This window comes from Arachis hypogaea, chromosome 18 (assembly GCF_003086295.3).
Source record: "Arachis hypogaea cultivar Tifrunner chromosome 18, arahy.Tifrunner.gnm2.J5K5, whole genome shotgun sequence".
Classification (NCBI taxonomy): domain Eukaryota; kingdom Viridiplantae; phylum Streptophyta; class Magnoliopsida; order Fabales; family Fabaceae; genus Arachis; species Arachis hypogaea.
In genome coordinates, this window is record NC_092053.1 from 12,356,526 (window position 1) to 12,373,517 (window position 16,992).

At 36.5% G+C, this 16,992-nt stretch overlaps 2 protein-coding genes and 1 pseudogene across 13 annotated transcripts in view; all 3 read right to left on the reverse strand.

Moving 5' to 3' along the window:
- The window catches only part of LOC112769186 (uncharacterized), a 32,221-nt gene extending 23,298 nt beyond the window's left edge, over positions 1–8,923 (reverse strand). For 5 of the 12 annotated variants that reach the window (XM_072223982.1, XM_072223981.1, XM_025813631.3 and 2 more), the window contains exons 1-9: positions 8,532–8,923; positions 6,815–6,961; positions 5,960–6,191; positions 5,052–5,150; positions 4,652–4,821; positions 4,364–4,497; positions 4,091–4,268; positions 3,329–3,887; positions 3,141–3,253 (exon numbers count right to left, since the gene is read on the reverse strand). In XM_072223982.1, the coding sequence (XP_072080083.1) occupies positions 3,141–3,253; positions 3,329–3,887; positions 4,091–4,268; positions 4,364–4,497; positions 4,652–4,821; positions 5,052–5,150; positions 5,960–6,191; positions 6,815–6,876 (1,547 nt within the window). In that variant the 5' untranslated portion in view covers positions 6,877–6,961; positions 8,532–8,923. Of the gene's footprint in view, positions 1–2,099; positions 2,762–3,140; positions 3,254–3,328; positions 3,888–4,090; positions 4,269–4,363; positions 4,498–4,651; positions 4,822–5,051; positions 5,151–5,959; positions 6,192–6,814; positions 7,202–8,531 lie in introns of those variants that run through there. The other 7 variants (XM_072223984.1, XM_072223985.1, XM_072223986.1 and 4 more) reach the window with 4 other exon arrangements.
- Positions 8,924–12,625: 3,702 nt separating this feature from the next.
- On the reverse strand, positions 12,626–16,390 carry LOC112769581 (pyrophosphate-energized vacuolar membrane proton pump-like; annotated as a pseudogene).
- A 73-nt stretch (positions 16,391–16,463) lies between these two features.
- LOC114925764 (pentatricopeptide repeat-containing protein At3g29230-like) lies at positions 16,464–16,904 on the reverse strand. Its single transcript, XM_029294873.1, has one exon. It carries the CDS (start codon positions 16,902–16,904, stop codon positions 16,464–16,466), a length of 441 nt encoding a protein of 146 aa, XP_029150706.1.
- Positions 16,905–16,992: the final 88 nt, after the last annotated feature.

Below are 16,992 nucleotides of genomic sequence, written 5' to 3' on the forward strand. Positions count from 1 at the left end.
ATATCCACTTTTCCTATCTCTCAAAATGTTCTGAATTCTCTTTCTCTCTCTGAAAGCTTAGCTAGTGCTATTTCCTTCTTCCTCAGTCCAGTGCCATAAAAGTATGCTCTGAGCTTGCCTCTTTAAGAGGATGAGTCAGAAGCTAAATTGACAGCTCTGAAATCTGTATCCGGGTCTTGTAGGTAGAGAAACGGATCTTCAGTGTATCCTTCATTTGGATCTTGGGCATGTTGCAGGTATGGGTCTGATTTTGGGCCTTCAGCATCATCGGGTATTCCTGCATCAATTCTAGTTGGGCTTGGTGGTAAGGCATAAACTCTTCCACCTGGATCTTCAGAATTCAGATCTTCTTCAGAATTCCTGCCTGGAACTTGTGTGGACGTACTGGGCTGGTCTGTTGGAGCATAAAAGGAGTATTGTCCAAATTGGTTGATTATCCCTGAAGTTATAAATCTGGACTAAAACTCTTGGAGAGTTATCGGTGGAACATCTGATTGAAATGGGAGTCCTTCAACTACATCTTTTTCACCATATAGTCCAGGCTGCCAAAGTTGACAAAGGTATTTAGCCAAGGCATTTAGGACTGTCTTTTCATCTGTGGGCCATATGGTAGAATATCCAACAATATCGACCTTGTTCATGGTATGTACTTTCTCAGTATGTGCTTTACATCCAGTAAAATAATCTCTCTGAAGGGTGACAAAACAACAGAATTTCCACTTTGTCTTGGAGGGTTTATCCCATAATTGGTGTTGCTCGATCATGTTATATAACATTCCTCTCCATGCCCCAAGTGGTGCATACATAGCAAATAATCGGACTAGATGAGACTGGGCTTCAATGCGGTTACACAGGATGTGATATACAGGGAAGAGTGGTATTATGATGGCACATGGATATAGAGAGGACAGAACCCAGATATACCACATCATTTCCTCTGGTATAGGTCCTTGGATTATTGGTATAGTGCAAAAAGGGGTATCCACGTCAAAGTACTTCGAATTTAGATGTATTTGGGTTATGGTAAGGAGCTGGTGTAGCCAGTAGAACAAAGTTTGTCTGGCTAGACAGACTATTTGAAATGCTGTCTGGGGTCTTGCTTTGAAGGGAAAATGACCAATTTTTCTTCTGTATGGGTTATTGTGAAGTGGACAATCAGGAAATGGAATGGTGTATGAAGGGTTGTAGGTGCTCATGGTGCAAATGTAATGGATTGGTTTGAGGAGTAATTCTACTGGTTTGGGAGTGGTTCTTTGGTTGGCCTGGATAGGAAATCAGCAAGTGTGTTTTGGTGTCCTTTGATGTGTCTTACCTCGAATTTATAGCGAGAGAACCAGTCCTTCCATCTTAGCAATTGAGAGTCTGGCAGAATTTTTTTCTTGATTTCTAACATTAATGGGAAAGATGTGTTATCCATTTCTACAGTGAAATGATAAGCACTGAGATGGAAATTGAATTTCTCTATTCCCCTTTTAACAGCAAGAATCTCTTTGTAAGTGGCATGGTAATGTTTTTCAGATTCTTTGAACTGTCCACTAGCATGCGCGCAATAGTGTCTCGTCCCATCAATCTCTTCAAGTAGCACAACTCCCCAGAATTCATCAGTAACATCTGTTTGCAATATTCTTTTTCCTGTGCTGGGAATCTTTAAAGGTGGGGTCTTGTGCTATCTTCTTCAGGATTTTGACAGCTGTGAATTGCTCAGGTCCCCATGGTGGGAGCTTCTTTTTTAGGAGTTTTGACAGCTGGCTGGTGTGTCTGATCACATCTAGGATAAAGTCTCTGATGTAGTTGACGATTCCCAAGAATTGTTGGACTTGTTTGACTGTCAAGTTTTCATCAGGAAAATGGATTAACTCTTTGGCGAGGTGATCCCCTGGTTGGAAAAATCCATTTTCGAAAATCATCCCAAGGAATTCAATTTTTATCTTAGCAATAGAGCTCTTTTTTGCTGATAGCATGATTCCCTGGTCTTTGATGATCTGAGTGAATTGGGCCAGAAGTGCCTTATGGGCTTCACTGTCTTTTGAAAACAGTAAGATGTCATTAATGTAGATTAGTGTGGAATGTAGTATGGGCTCAAAGATTTTGGTCATTGCTTTTTTGGAAGAGAGAGGGGGCTACTTTGAGTCCAAATGGCATTACCGTCCATTGGTATTGGGCTTCAGGTATACAGAACGCTGTTTTATACCTATCTTCAGGATGGAGCCCAATTTGCCAAAATCCAGTTTTCAAGTCAAACTTGCTGAATATTTTTGCTCCACTTAATCTCTGTGTAATAACTGAGATTCTTGGTAGAGGAAACTTGTCGTCTTGTAAGAAGACATTAAGTGGCTTATAATCAATGACAAGCCTCTTTTTTCCTCTATTTTGCTCGACTCTTTTTTCAACATAGAATGCTTGACATGCCTGAATGAGTGGCCTTTGTAGGGTTGATGTCTTCATTCTTTTTGAAGGGGAGTCGAACATAAAATTCTGGATTTTTCCATAAAGGAGCAGGGTGGTTGAATTGATCATGACTATCACAGCAAGCACTGAGGAGTAACTGTTGGATCTCCTTATATTCTTCTGGAGCTTCTTGAATTTCAAGGATACTTTGTATCCCTGTAAAAGGCAAAAACTGCCCTTTGTAACTCAGACCAGTGGGTTTGATATGTAGCCCATGAGTTCGGAAGAAGGCATCGAATCCGAACAAAACATCTTTACTATCACCCATATCAAGAAACACGCGATTGCCTTACCAACCCACTCCCTGCAAGGTCTACATCATGTTAAATCCTTTCTGTATGCGAAAAGAAAAAGGTGGCATCTTCACGTGAAGATGATAGTTAAGATGTGGACATGTTCTATGTTAAATACTTTAGTCAAACATATCAAAGTATCGAATAATTCTCATATATAATTTTTACATGAATACATTTTTACGTAAGTAGGCACCAAAGAAAAAATGTTATGGGTACTTATTGCGTATGAGATACCCTGCGACTCATGTCTCATCTAATAATGAATGAAGTATAAATCGACACTGTCCTATATAGAGTATTTACACATGGTCAAGGAAAATATTTAAGTACCTAACATTTTGAAGGGTATACAAGCAAAGATGCATAAGAGTGAAGAACAAGGGTGAGAAAACTTACATATAAGTGATTATGAGAGATAGAACAAGAACAGCAACAGTATTTATTGGCCTTTCCCAAGCGAAGATTCCTTGAACCCATGGGACTACATGTTTGAGTGGTTTTAATAGTTCCTATAAAATAAAATTAAATCAGAGTAAACAATGCTTTCAACTCCAAAACATATATGTATAGTTGAGGATACTTACTGTAAGAACCATAACGCTGTCGATGACACCATCATCCTTTAATTCTTCAGTCATAGCTTTCGCGATGAGAACTTCATTTTCTTCCTCCCTTGATTGTTTGATAGCTGTCTTCAAGGAAGGACTATCTTCTAAAGCACTGGCGCTACTTTCAACTTCTTGACTTGGCTTCTCTACTATTTCATCAGAAGGTATGGACCTATACATGTTCATAATTCTAAGGATTGAGCTTGCGCTACATGAGTGTCCGCTATTGACCTTCTTGAGGCTATCCGCGAATTCTTCGAGAACATAATCTCCCTTTGGCAGCTCGTGGTATAAGGAGAATATTAGGAACTTCGTTGGGACAGGTGGTGATATTCTTAGCATTTCTCTGGCTGCATGAAGCCTTATGATTCCCAATATTGTCCTTGCATGAATCTCCCATGCTTGGATTGGACCATTGATATTGTACTTCGATAAAAACTGGTGGAGAAACATTATTTCCCTTATCAGTGCTAGCCAATGTTCGCGCCTCGTGGAACTTGTGAGTTCTGGAAACTCTAGTACAATCTCCTCTGATCTAGAAAATTCAGAAGAAATTTCTTCATATCAATGACATAAGTGAAGATTAGTTATGTGTACATATCAACTTCGACACACTATGCCGACTCGCAACCCATCCAAAGGTGGACAAGATGCCAGATGACAATGTCTCATGCATAATATGTAAGCATTTTCCTTTTCAACAAGAATATCTCCAAAGGATTATGTTGATGCACTTACAAATCAGATGATTCATAGATTATGGCCTTGTCAAAAAGTTGAGCTCCCCAGGGACCTGTGGCAGCTGGTTTTACACTCTGCTCGACATCCTTGGAGAGGTCCATTTTTATAGCATCTTCGTAATTTATTATTCCCGAGGCCTCGAAGTAAAGAGCATAGTTGGTCAGAGTTAGCCTACCTGTCAATTAAAATCAAAGCAACATGAACGGATTAATTTACTAAGATTTCCGTTTTAATATTGGAATGAATAGTCAGATAAACCAAACTGCAGACCAGGCCAACTTGTCGTCCCAACGTGGCGAACGACTCTCTGGGAGCTTGCTGTTCCTTCGACATGTAATATGTATTCGTCATCGGCCAGTTCCACACCATTTGGCTTTGTCTGATTCTGCAAATGCTGTATGCACCTGAGGAATCGGGAATCCCAGACAATAAGTATGTTTTCAAAACTCCAAATATCTTTACAAATCAATAGACTACAACTATCAAATCATTTATATGTCCACTAGAAACTTCTATGCCAAATGTTCATATACTATATATACCAAGGTAGTCACCTACTTGTCCATATTTTTTAAGAATATATCGTATGCCGGATGGTGTAGTCGGAGCCCTGTTGGTGCTGTTAGAGTTTCAAAAGTAAACCTTCCATTTGCAACATCTGCTACTAAAGGAAATTGTGATCCCATCCACACAAATGCATCTTCTCCAACACTGGCCTCATTAGTAACCTGGAAAAGAAAATGCATCAAGTACAATCAGAAACCTATAATCATAAATGTTCCTATGTACTAAACAAATCTGGTCCATGTTCTAAACAGAATATTCAACTGACTATTGCATCAAGAAGACGAGCTTCTCATGGCTGGAATTCAACCTCACAATTGAAACAACAAAGAAAGGAAGTAAAAAACATCTATGTTCTGTAGTACCATGAAAAATGAGAAGGAAACACTCTTACAAGTAGAGGCATGATGTCTGAATAAAAAAGAGGGATATCTTCCTGTTCTTGAGTGGCTTTTCGAGCTATCCTTTCTTCGTGCTCCTTTGCTACAGATTCCTGAAAACCTCAAAATGCTAACATTATCCTCTAATCTGATTAAATTACAGGGGATGGCAAAAAGCAAAACTATAGTTCACATCTCATATATATAATAGGGGACAAAGCTGAAATTGAGATCAAGCCAGACCATATCTTTGTTTAGACCATTTTTTTAATCACAAGATCATAGGCTAATGTTGCATGACATGATTTCAAACTATGCAGTTACTAAAAGCAAGCTTACTTTGATTACCATGCAAAATTTCATTTATCATATATTCATATTTCTCTGCATTACAAAATATTTAGGAACAAAACTAAATGCCAAAGGCTCATTAGAACTTCAATTTTAAATGTTTTAGAAAGACTCTTTGATCAACATTGAAGATGAAGCTATAACTTATCATCTCAAACCAGCACGAATGCTTTGCTGCCATAAGTTCGAAAAGGGGAAAATTTGATTTCCCCAGTAAAGTACTTCCTTTGAGATGCGAAGTAATGGAACTAATAGAAAATAACTTATATCTTCATGAATGTGATGAAAGAAAGATCAATGTCAAGTAAATTCCACCAATAGGCAAATTTTGTCAAGTTAGAGAAACTAAGATTGAATTTCAGCATTCGATATTGTTTTTCATAAAGAAAACTAAGATGCAAGCTAATCTTCAAGAAATCATCACCAAATATTCAAATTGACATATTCACCAAAGTCCTGATTTGAATAAAATGCATTCATGTTTCAAAACTTAGTATAGTATAAATTAACCCCAATTCAAATAACTGTAAATTTAGAAATGTAAGAGTAAGACAATAATTTGCATGTATACCGTGCCGTCTTCATCATAGTATCTAGGTCTCTCCCAAGCAAGCATCATATCATAGGTCAACCTGCTAAATGAGCCATCGTTGATCTTTTCCTGTATGCTATCCTGGCACATTTTTTGACATAGAGTCTTGCTACTGCAAAATTCCACTAATTTTTTGCAGTAGTCTCCCTCATCTGGGTTCCATCCTGATTCAAATTCTTCCACCAATCCCTCTACTGGAATTTCCAGTTTCCTAATTAAAAACAACAGTAGCAGTAACTAAATATTATACAATGTCATCCAATTACAAATAGTGTATCAAAATTAAATTAACATTCATTAAATATAAGTAAAATCTGATTTTGATACCGTGTAAAACAGTTTTGCATTATGTTATTAACTACGAAAAACAGTTTTGCATTAAATATAAGTAAAATTTGATTTTAATATTATACATTCATTATGTTTTGATTTTAAATTAACTACGTAAATGATTATCCAAATTCATATAACTATACAATTGGATGATAGTGTTAGTGCATAACAATTAAAACTCCAATTATATTATTAAGCAAAAATTGGAATTTGGTCAAATAAACGAACATTTCAGTGATGTAATGTCACATCCATTTATCAATCTTCAATGGGCAAATATTAAATTGGATACAAATAGTATCATTTCCCCGAAGAAGAAAATTCATATATAGATAAAGATGACAAACAAAGTAATATTCCACATGTGTGGCCGTGTCATTTCATCAACAAATTCTTGTAAACAATTCCTCGAATGCAAGTGTATGTGTAGCATTTTTCAATGATATGATATATGAAGTTGAATTTTGATAACAAATGTATTGGTAAGGAAGAATATATTACTGTGCACATCTCTTAAGAACGTCCTCTGCAATGGAAGACAGATACTCTAGCTTTGTAGCCATAACATCTACGTATCTATATGACGCCGTTTCTTCTTCTTCTCCTCCTCCTCCTCCTTCTTGTTGTTGATGCGGTTCGTTCTTTTTTCTATATAACTCTTATCAGTAGCATGTTGTATGTATGGATTATGGAAGCACCGAAATTCACAATCAAGACTGATATCGGTTTTTTTTAAAAAAAATATATATAGAAGGGTTTGACACGTGTGACCACTATGAGGCGCCACTTCATAACTCCCATGCAATGTTAAGCATCATGCTAACTCCTCCGTCTACTACATTTTTTGATAGTATAATAATCTGATCCATTTCTCTCTCGTGCAAGGTTCTGAAAACCGAACCGGTCATCAAACCGTTCTCGTTACTGGTTCATAGGTTCAACCGGTTCGATTGTGGTTGAACCGAAAAAACCGTTTTATAATAAAATAATAATTAAAATATAAATAAATACATTAAAACATAATTATAGTTTAATATAAACTTTAAAATATCATCCAAAATAAAACCAAAATATTATGATCTCATTCAAATACAAACTCAAGTCAAATAACAAAAACAACCAACTAAACATAAAATGCCAACATCCAAGTTTGTCATCAATCATATTTATTCATATTCACAGTTTTATCACATTCATTTATATTCATAATCCCTTGCCTTATTAAACAGCACAAAAATTTAATTCAGTTAACCATTTATCCACTTGAAATGAAAATGGCAAATAAAACACCTGTTCTGAGAACATCAGCAACAGCATCCTCTGCTGATTTTGCATACTTCTGATATTCATGTGGCCACTACATGTTACTATTTAATATTAGGAAGGGTACTAGTTATGCCCAATAGAATTACTTAGTCTTTTAAGAATATAGATAAGAGACTTTTATCAATGTATTAAAGCTTAAAGGAATTAATGAATTGATATTGAACTTGGTTCAATTTGGAGTTTCTCTCCCTAATTCATAGAAGGAGTTCTAACATTGGTGCTCTCGCTGAGAGGTTTCTTCCATTTTTCATGGGAAAACAAATAACTCAACAATCTGAAAATACATTTCCAATATTCAATGGGAAAGATGGTTATGGATGGACACCTGAGGAGCAGAGATTCATAGAGGTGGAAAGAGGTTTGAAAGGGAAAGCTCTAAGATGGTTTCAGTTATGGAAGGCGCTCAATCCATTTGCCAATTTGGAAACATTCGAAATTGCTGCTGGAAAATTGAGTGGGAAGAGATTAAAGCTAGACTAAGGCAACACCGGCAACCAAATCTCAGCTATCAACAGAACAAGACTCGCAGCAACATCAACAGAAATTCAAGAAAAAAGAGAGGCCAAAATCGATGCAAATTCAGATTCAACAAGCAATTTAGCTACAAATCCAACAACAGATCACAAATTCAACTTCACAAGATCAGTTCACAAATCAACAAATCCAGAATATGAAATTGACGAAGAAGAAGAGTCAGATTTCAATTTTGAACTTCAACCACAACAACAATAAGAAGAATTAAACAGAAATTGCAGATCAAGCACGAATTCAAAATTCAAATCCAGAAATTCAATAAAAAATAACTCTAAATCCAGAAAATCAAGTACGCTTAGAGACAATTGCAAAGAAAGTAGCAGATCGCAACAATAGTGAGGAAATCAGAACAACAAACCCTAGCAGCGGCGGTCTCTCTCGCAGCTTCGGTCTCTCTCGCTTCCTTCCTCACGTGACAGCGACGACGATGGCTTTGCGCAGCTCCAACAAACCCTAGCAGCGGCGGTGATGGATTGGCAGCGATGGAGGCACGGCGGCGACGCATCAGAGGCTCCCTCCTCCCCTGCGGTGGCTGCGATTTTCGAAGGCTGACTTCGTGGCTGCGAGCGAATAGAGCTAGCTGACGTTAGCACAACGGAAGTTGTGACGGCGGCGGTGGCTCGACGGAAGTTGCGCCGGAAGCTCGAGGTGAGTCAGACTGGAGACGTGAGAGGTGAGAGTGGAGGCTGAGGCTCGAGAGGAGAGGAGTGGGTGACTAGTGTTCTCTTTTGGTTTTGGCCCTTTCAGCATGCAAAACGCAGCGTTTTGCCTAAATTTAAAAAACCGGCCAGGTCCCGGTTCGGTTCGACCGACCGGTTCCCGGCCGGTTCGGCGGTTCAACTCCGGTTTTTAAAATTGGCGGTTTACTATCTGTCCGAATCGTATTTATTATAACAGCGGTTTTCGGTTCGACCGGTTCGACCGGCCAATCGAACCGGTTTTCAGAACATTATTTGAAACAAAATAAAACTTACCGATATTTTTAAAACTTTTGTCAAACTTTAAAAACAAAAAGTATACTTTACCATAAATTTAATATTAATTTTTTAAGTTTTTTATTAAATAATTTTTTATATATATAAATTAATTTATTTTAATTTTACATGGATCTAAATCTAGTTGCATATAATTTCATATCTTTTGTCGCCTAAATTTTTTTACTATATACCCGAAAGAAGTCCAAATTATTAAAGACTAAAATTTCTTACTATATTTTCTGAAATTGACATTTTCTTTGGATTTATTCTGACTTAACAGGCTATTTATATTAACCAAGTGAGGTACTGTTAAGATTGATGTTTATTTTTCACTAATAATCAAATTTTTTTCGCCGCTTTCTTTTTTAAAATGTTAAATTTTAAAATTATATTACTTCAATTTTGGTTTTTAAATTACATATTATGACATAAATATTATAATGATGATATTAAAGAAGTTTTTAGTGTAAAATTGTGAGAAATGTATTAACATACTTAAAAAAAATTTTAACCAGTTGCGTGATATCCTTGAGTTTCCTTCTCATTGTTTCCACCCAATAAAGACGTTCTTGTATTTCCACCATATGAATAATTTATAGTATATCTTAGTGGCTATATTGAACGGAACAACAAAGTTCCGCTTCCCTACAGAAAATACTAAAACCGCTTCCTATTTTATAATATAGTGAATTCACCATGTAAATTGTTGATCTATCCTATAATAATTAACAATTAAGTATCACTGTAAATGAGCAATGCAAAATCCGGATACCTATCGTTAACTAAGCTGAAATATCAATTTAATATTAAGTAGTACATTGTTTATTTTACTTTATCGTTGGGAAATAATTTCCCTTGCTGGTTAGGTGAAATTCGATTAAACAAAATTCTTATAGATCATATAATTCTTTGTCAAGAAAAAAAATGAATTAATAATTTTCTTGTTGTAAAATAAATAAGGAAGAAGTAATAAAATAAAAATATAAATAGAAAATAATATTATTAGTATTTACCAATACTATTATACTACTATAAAGATAATATATTAATATTATATTAATAGTATATGAAGAAAGAAAATAAAGAAATGCTTTATATAAGAAAGAGAGAGAGGAAGTATTTGCTTTTTATTGCTAAGTGTATATTTCTTTTATCTCGTTCATGCTTTTATAGGCAAACAAATACAACTTTCCACACTTCATTAATCATAGTTGTCAAAATCGGACCGGACCGACCGGTTCGACCGAAAAACCGGTGAACCGAACCTCACACCGATCCGATACGAACCGGTCAAATCTGGAATGAACCAGTGAGAACCGGTCAAATTCGGTGAAAACCGGACCGGACCGAACCGCGTGGGTGGCAGTTGAAGGGAAGTGCAGAGTAAGATCACTTCCGATCATCAAACCGCTCGAGCTACTGGTTCATCGGTTTAGAAGTTCAACTGGTTCAACCGTTGTTCAACTGAAATAACTGAATTATAATAAAATAACATCAAATTATAAATAAATATACAAAAATATAAATATATTCTGATATAAATCTTATATATATACAAATTAAAAGTATAATTCCAATTAAAATCTCATAATCACATTTAAATACAACACGAGTCAAATATAAAAAACCAAATATTAAAGGTCAAAACTTATATAAGTATAAAATTTATATTATATGAAATTTAAGATAGTCACAAGAAACAAAAAAAAAATTCATTGGATTAACCAAATCAATAATAAATATTTGATCATCTACTTATCTGGTTAATTGAGTTTATTCAGTTAATTCAATTCATCTATTTCTTCATTAAAAACAAAGATGACAAATTTATTTCTTCTCTAACAAAAGATTGATCATAATGAACAAATAGAAACTCCGAAAAACTTTTAACAAAATTTTCAACATAATTTTCAGCTGATCACAATTTTAGCAAAATTTCAACACAATTTTAACAAAGATTAACAATTTTTTTCCAAAAATTAACTAAAAAAAACCAGCAGTTAACTAATCATTCAATGATTCAATCAACACCAAAAATACAGAATATAGAGTACAGAATATAGAGTACAGAACAGCACTGGAGCATAGCTAATCATTCAATGATTCAAGTTATGGAAGGAAAAGCTCTAAGATGGTTCAATCATCGCTAACAACCAAATAAGCTTTCAATCTTGCCAGAATCAAGCAATAATTCAGCAATCATCAACCACAATTTTAGATCTAAAACCAGTAACAGCAGAAATTATTGAAATGCACCATTCAATGCAACAAAAACCTATGCAGGATGCACTGTACAACAAAAGTATAGTTCAGGAGTTGTATATGGGAAAATAAGATAGTAAATCAAAAATAAATTTTTTTCACCATATCACCATATTTAAAAACTCATATATCCACCTTAAACTAAGACAAATAAATTAATCTCAGAATTAAGCCAGTCATAATGCAGCATAATTTGTAAGACTTAATGACACACAAAAGATAAATAAAAGATAAATAAAAATTCGGTGTTTATATTTATGAATTATGACTACTTGTCCTTGTCCCGATGCAATGCAATGCAGTACCATGACCCATCACCCACAAACCCAACCAAAAAAATATTAAAATGACATCACCGCAATCAAAGAATTTTTATTTCATGCATTGTACTGAGTGTCCTTCATTTTATCTTAAATAGAGAGTATAATTTGAAGTCAAGTTTAATGTACATGTAGAATTTTTTTCGAGACAAATACGGTTAATTAACAACGCCGTGAGGTAGGAGCCAAAAGAATATTTGTACAATGTGCATAATAAAAGTTTAAGGAGTATTAGGGAGTATTAGAGATATAACCATTAGTGTTACCTTTTCCTATCAATTGAAGCTTTTGAGATAAGTGGTATCATGACATGGTATTAGAGCTCTAGATCCGAAAAGTTAAGAATTTGATCCTTGGTAAACCCCAAAATCAATTTAAGTTTTTGGGAAGATGTTTATTATTCCTAATACTTGGATGGTTATTCTAGATAGTATAGGAGATGTTTATTTTGTAACTCAATAACCCATTATACACATTGTACAAATAGTTCATTGGCTCCCTCAGGACTCTTTCTAAATTTCACTACACCCCATCTGAAAAGGAGTCTTTTAACTCCGATAAAGAATTCAATTTTCTCACCTTAGTTCTTTGTGACTCTGTGACATCTGAATTTTACACTGAAACCCTGAGGCCAATGATCCCCAGATAATTTAAGTAACTAAACACCTAACTCCTGCTCATTAAATAAAGTTATGAATTTAAACTTTTTAACTCTCAAATAGTAAATAGATAAAATAAAACATAAAACTCAATGCAAATTGTACCAAGTTAAAAACGTGCCTCGTGGTCCGTGTGGGTGTATTTCGGTATAGGTCCATATCATTTTAGTTTGAGCTGACCATCCTTGCGTATGAAAAACTATGAATAACAATCATAATGTAACACTGAGAAAATAAAAATGGGTAAGTAAATAGGTATATAGCCATTAGCCAATTTAACAATTCAAAACAACGTAGGAAGCCGGAACAATAGCAAGAAGAGACTATTCTAAAATATCATCATCATCAACACCATCATAGTCATCATCATCAACCTCCTCTTTACAAGGAAAACTTTTTTCTGCAGATTCAACCTAATTAAGTATCTGAAAAACTACCGACGAAATTAAAATTATATTGTTTTTTATTGGGGAGGGAAGGGTAGGGGGAGAAGAAAAAAATAGTAGAATGAGGATGGGTTTTCTTCCTTGTTATGGGTGAATTGATGGACGATGCTCTTTGCACTTGTCTTATCATTGTCTTGTGTGTGTATGAAAACAAAGTTTAGATCTTGAAAAGGAGGCCACCATGGGTGGCAAAGAAGGGAGCAAAGACAAGGGACTCAACGGCCATAAGTTTGATGAGAATGTTGAGTGAGGGTCCAGATATGTGCTTCAGTGAGTCCCCAATAGAGTCTCCAATCACAGCTGCCTTGTGACAATCTGACCCCTTTGGCCCAAGGCTTCTCGCATGCTCAGATGCACCAGCCTATGACATCCAAATAATTCATTTACACATTAGACCATACTCATTAAACCTTTCACATCAATTTATATATATAGCCCAACTCCACAGTAAACTCCTTTACTTCTTGGCATGTGCCAGTCAGGGACTAGAGAAATGCCTCCAGTAAAAAGGAGAACCCAGAAGATTGTTGATAGAGCCAAAGTAAAACAATCGGTTACTTGAATATTGAGCATGCAATAAAATATGTACACTAAACTAAAATATTACTTGTACACCAGACACCAGAGATTACACCAAAAGGTGTTTCTACTCCAAAGAAGATACCGACAATGAGGGGTGTAAGCATGACAAGGGCGCCAGGCGGGATCATTTCTTTAATGGAAGCATCGGTGGAGATCTTAACGCATGTGGCGTAGTCAGGCTTGGCAGTTCCCTCCATCAGGCCAGGAATGGTATTGAATTGCCTGCGCACTTCCTCAACCATCTTTAGTGCATCACTTCCCACACTCTTCATGGTCATGGAAGAAAACCAATATGGAAGCATTGCACCAACAAGCAAACCAATGAAAACCTTTGGAGTCAACATGTCAATAGTTGTGATAGCAGCACGGCTCACAAAGGCACCAAAGAGAGCCAGAGGCACAAGTGCAGCAGAACCAATTGCAAATCCCTGAAAAAGAATAACAAATTGTCACGCACCTATCTGGAAATGTGGTGTTTCCATAAAATCAAGATATCAGACTGTCAAAAAATCCAAACCTTTCCAATAGCAGCAGTTGTGTTCCAGCGGCTTCAAGGGCATCTGTTCTCTCCCTAATTCTGTGGCTCATGCCAGCCATCTCAGCAATACCTCCAGCATTGTCACTAATTGGACCTTAAGCATCAATGGCCAATCCAGTGGCTATGGTACTCAGCATCCCAAGTGCTGCAACAGCAATACCATACATGGCAGCAAAGCTGAAGCTAACAAAAATACTAGCGGCAATAGCAAAAATTGGGATAATGACAGACTTGTATCCCAAGGCAAGCCCAAAGATAACATCAGTGGTAGCACCAGTCCTGCAGGAATCTGCAATATCTTGCACAGGGCTGCAAAAGCAGGTAGGGAAAAAATAAGGTAACATCTAAAAATGAGAACATGTGAAAGTGCAAAATATATCCTAAAACTGCTTACCTATATGCATTGCTGGTATTGTACTCGGTTACAAATCCAATAATAATCCCTGCCCAAAGACCAACAGCAACACATAAAAATAGTTGCCTGCAAACAGAAAGCAATTTCATTAGTTCCAAATAGGCAATGTACCATTAATTATTTTGCTAATGGAGAATTGTAAAACATACCAGTTCTTGACATCTTTCTGGAATCCAAAATTGAAGATAGTGAAAGAAGATGGTAGTGCAATCCAACTAACAATTGCAATCTCAATGGTCATTAAAGCAGTGGAAATATTAAAGCAGTGGAAATAATGAGTTGTTTTTTCAATGCCGGCTCAATTTCCTTCACAGCCTTTATCTCAAAAGAGTCAGTTGCAAATAAGGTGGTAAGTAAACAGACTATGATACCCACAGAGCTGACAATGAGAGGGTACATCATAGCAATCAACTCATGGTTCACCCCAAAAGAGGAGATGGAAGCAACAACAAGGGAAGCACAGTATGACTCAGCATATGAACCGAAGAGATCAGATCCCATATCAGCAATATCCCCAACATTATCACCCACATTATCCGCAATCACCTGGTTACAACATGATTGACTCAGAGTCGGATATACAGGAAAATTATTGAAAATACCTTAAAAATAAAATCTAGCTCAGGGAGATCTCTCTTACAGTAGGATTTCTTGGGTCATCCTCGGGAATGTTCCTTTCAACCTTGCCAACAAGATCAGCACCAACATCAGCAGCCTTAGTGTAGATACCTCCACCAACTCTGCCTAAGAGAGCCATAGAAGACCCACGAAGACCATAACCAGTTATGGCCTCAAAAAGACCTTCCCAGTCATCGCCATAGTAGACCTTGAAAACGTTGATAGCAATGTAAAGAACCAATAGACCATTTGCAACAAGGAGAAATCCCATAATTGCACCAGATCTAAATGCAGTGATGAAAGCCTTTCCAACACCCTTCCTCACCTCCAAAGTGGTTCTCGCATTTGCATAAGTAGCGATTTTCATTCCAAGGAAACCGGAGACTAGCGACGTGATGCCACCGAGCAAGAATGAAATAGTGCTGAAAAGGGCAGTGGCTAGAGCTGGTTTACACATCTTGGTTTCATCATAGGTGCAAGGCTGGTGGCTTGTGTTGAATCCTTACATAGAGCCAAGGAAGAGGAATATCAAGATGGCAAAAGCCACCATGAAGATTCCCACATGCTTGTACTCAGTGAAAAGGAAAGAGGTTGCTCCTGTTGATGATCAACAATAAATATATTAACATAAGAAGAAATACACAACAATAGTTAGAAAAATATCCCGTAAATGTGAATTGAAGATTTAAAAAAAAAATATGCAGAGATATATAAAACTCCAAGCAACAGCTGAAACTAGGATTAGGTCTAGTAGTATTAAACTGAAACAAACCGAAGGCTAAAAGGTTTTTGTGAAGATATAGCCAATGGAGAGAAAATTACATATAAACCATGTTCAAACGGCAATAAGGAATTAAGAGTACGAAAATGTTAAAACTGTTTCACGGATGACAGAGAAAATATGTACTCTAAGCTGATCAATAAACACATACTGCTCATATCGAGATCAAATCTAGTTTACATATATGGAATGTTAAAATGGACTATTTTGTGACAGTCATATTTTCTTTTCTTGAGCTATGGACTACCTCCGTTTGATTTTCCAGACCTGGTTAATGTCCTTTATCAATCTGTCAATCATTCTATATATATATATCATCTGATTTAGGGTGTGACTGATCAAATGCTGTAAATTCATGCACTTCCTCTTCTACCTCAATCGAACTAGCTCCAGAAGGCTTTTGGCTTCCTGTGTTCTTCATTTGCCACTTTACACTAGCAACATTCACCCAATCCCCTGCTTGAGCATAAATGTTTGACAAAAGGTTGAAATTTCCAGGATCCAATGGTGCCAACTCAAACAAGTGTTCGCACACAGCGTTTGCAAGATCTACATCATTATGCATTCGACAAGCCCCCAAAAGAGTTCCCAAGACTATTTCATTTGGCTCCATAGGCATGTTGCGCACAAGCTGAAAAGCTTCCTCCAGGTGTCCCCCTCAACCAAGAAGATCAATCATACAACCATAGTGCTCAACTTGAGGAACAATCCCATGCACTTTCTCCATTCAATAGAAGTAATATGCCCTCATTGACAAGGCCTGCATGGGTGCAAGCACATAAAAGGCCAATGAACGTATATTTGTCCGGTTCAAAACTCTCATGTACCATCCTAGTGAAAAGCTCAAGTGCTTTCTCACCACATTCATGCATGTCTAACCCTTGAATTATGGAATTCCAAGGCACCAAATCTTTCTTTTCAATCCTACTAAAGACACCAAGGGCAACATCCACACAACCACACTTCGCATACATATCGATGAATGCGTTCAACACCTTAGTGCTACATCTAAACCTCCGCCTCTCAACAGAAGCATGAATTCTTTTCCCTAACACGGCCATTCCAGACTCGGCACATGCAGTCAAAATACTTATCAGAAACCCATCATCAACCCTCATCCCAACTCCCTCCATCTTATCATACAACTTTATTGCCTCATTAACAAGCCCCTTCTCAGCATCCCAGATATCATAGTGGTCCAAATCACCAAGTTCTTCCCAG

Bases quoted from the DNA above. Each gene is read 5' to 3' on its own strand.
- LOC114925764 (XM_029294873.1), bottom strand. From the start codon at position 16,904: ATGGAGGGAGTTGGGATGAGGGTTGATGATGGGTTTCTGATAAGTATT.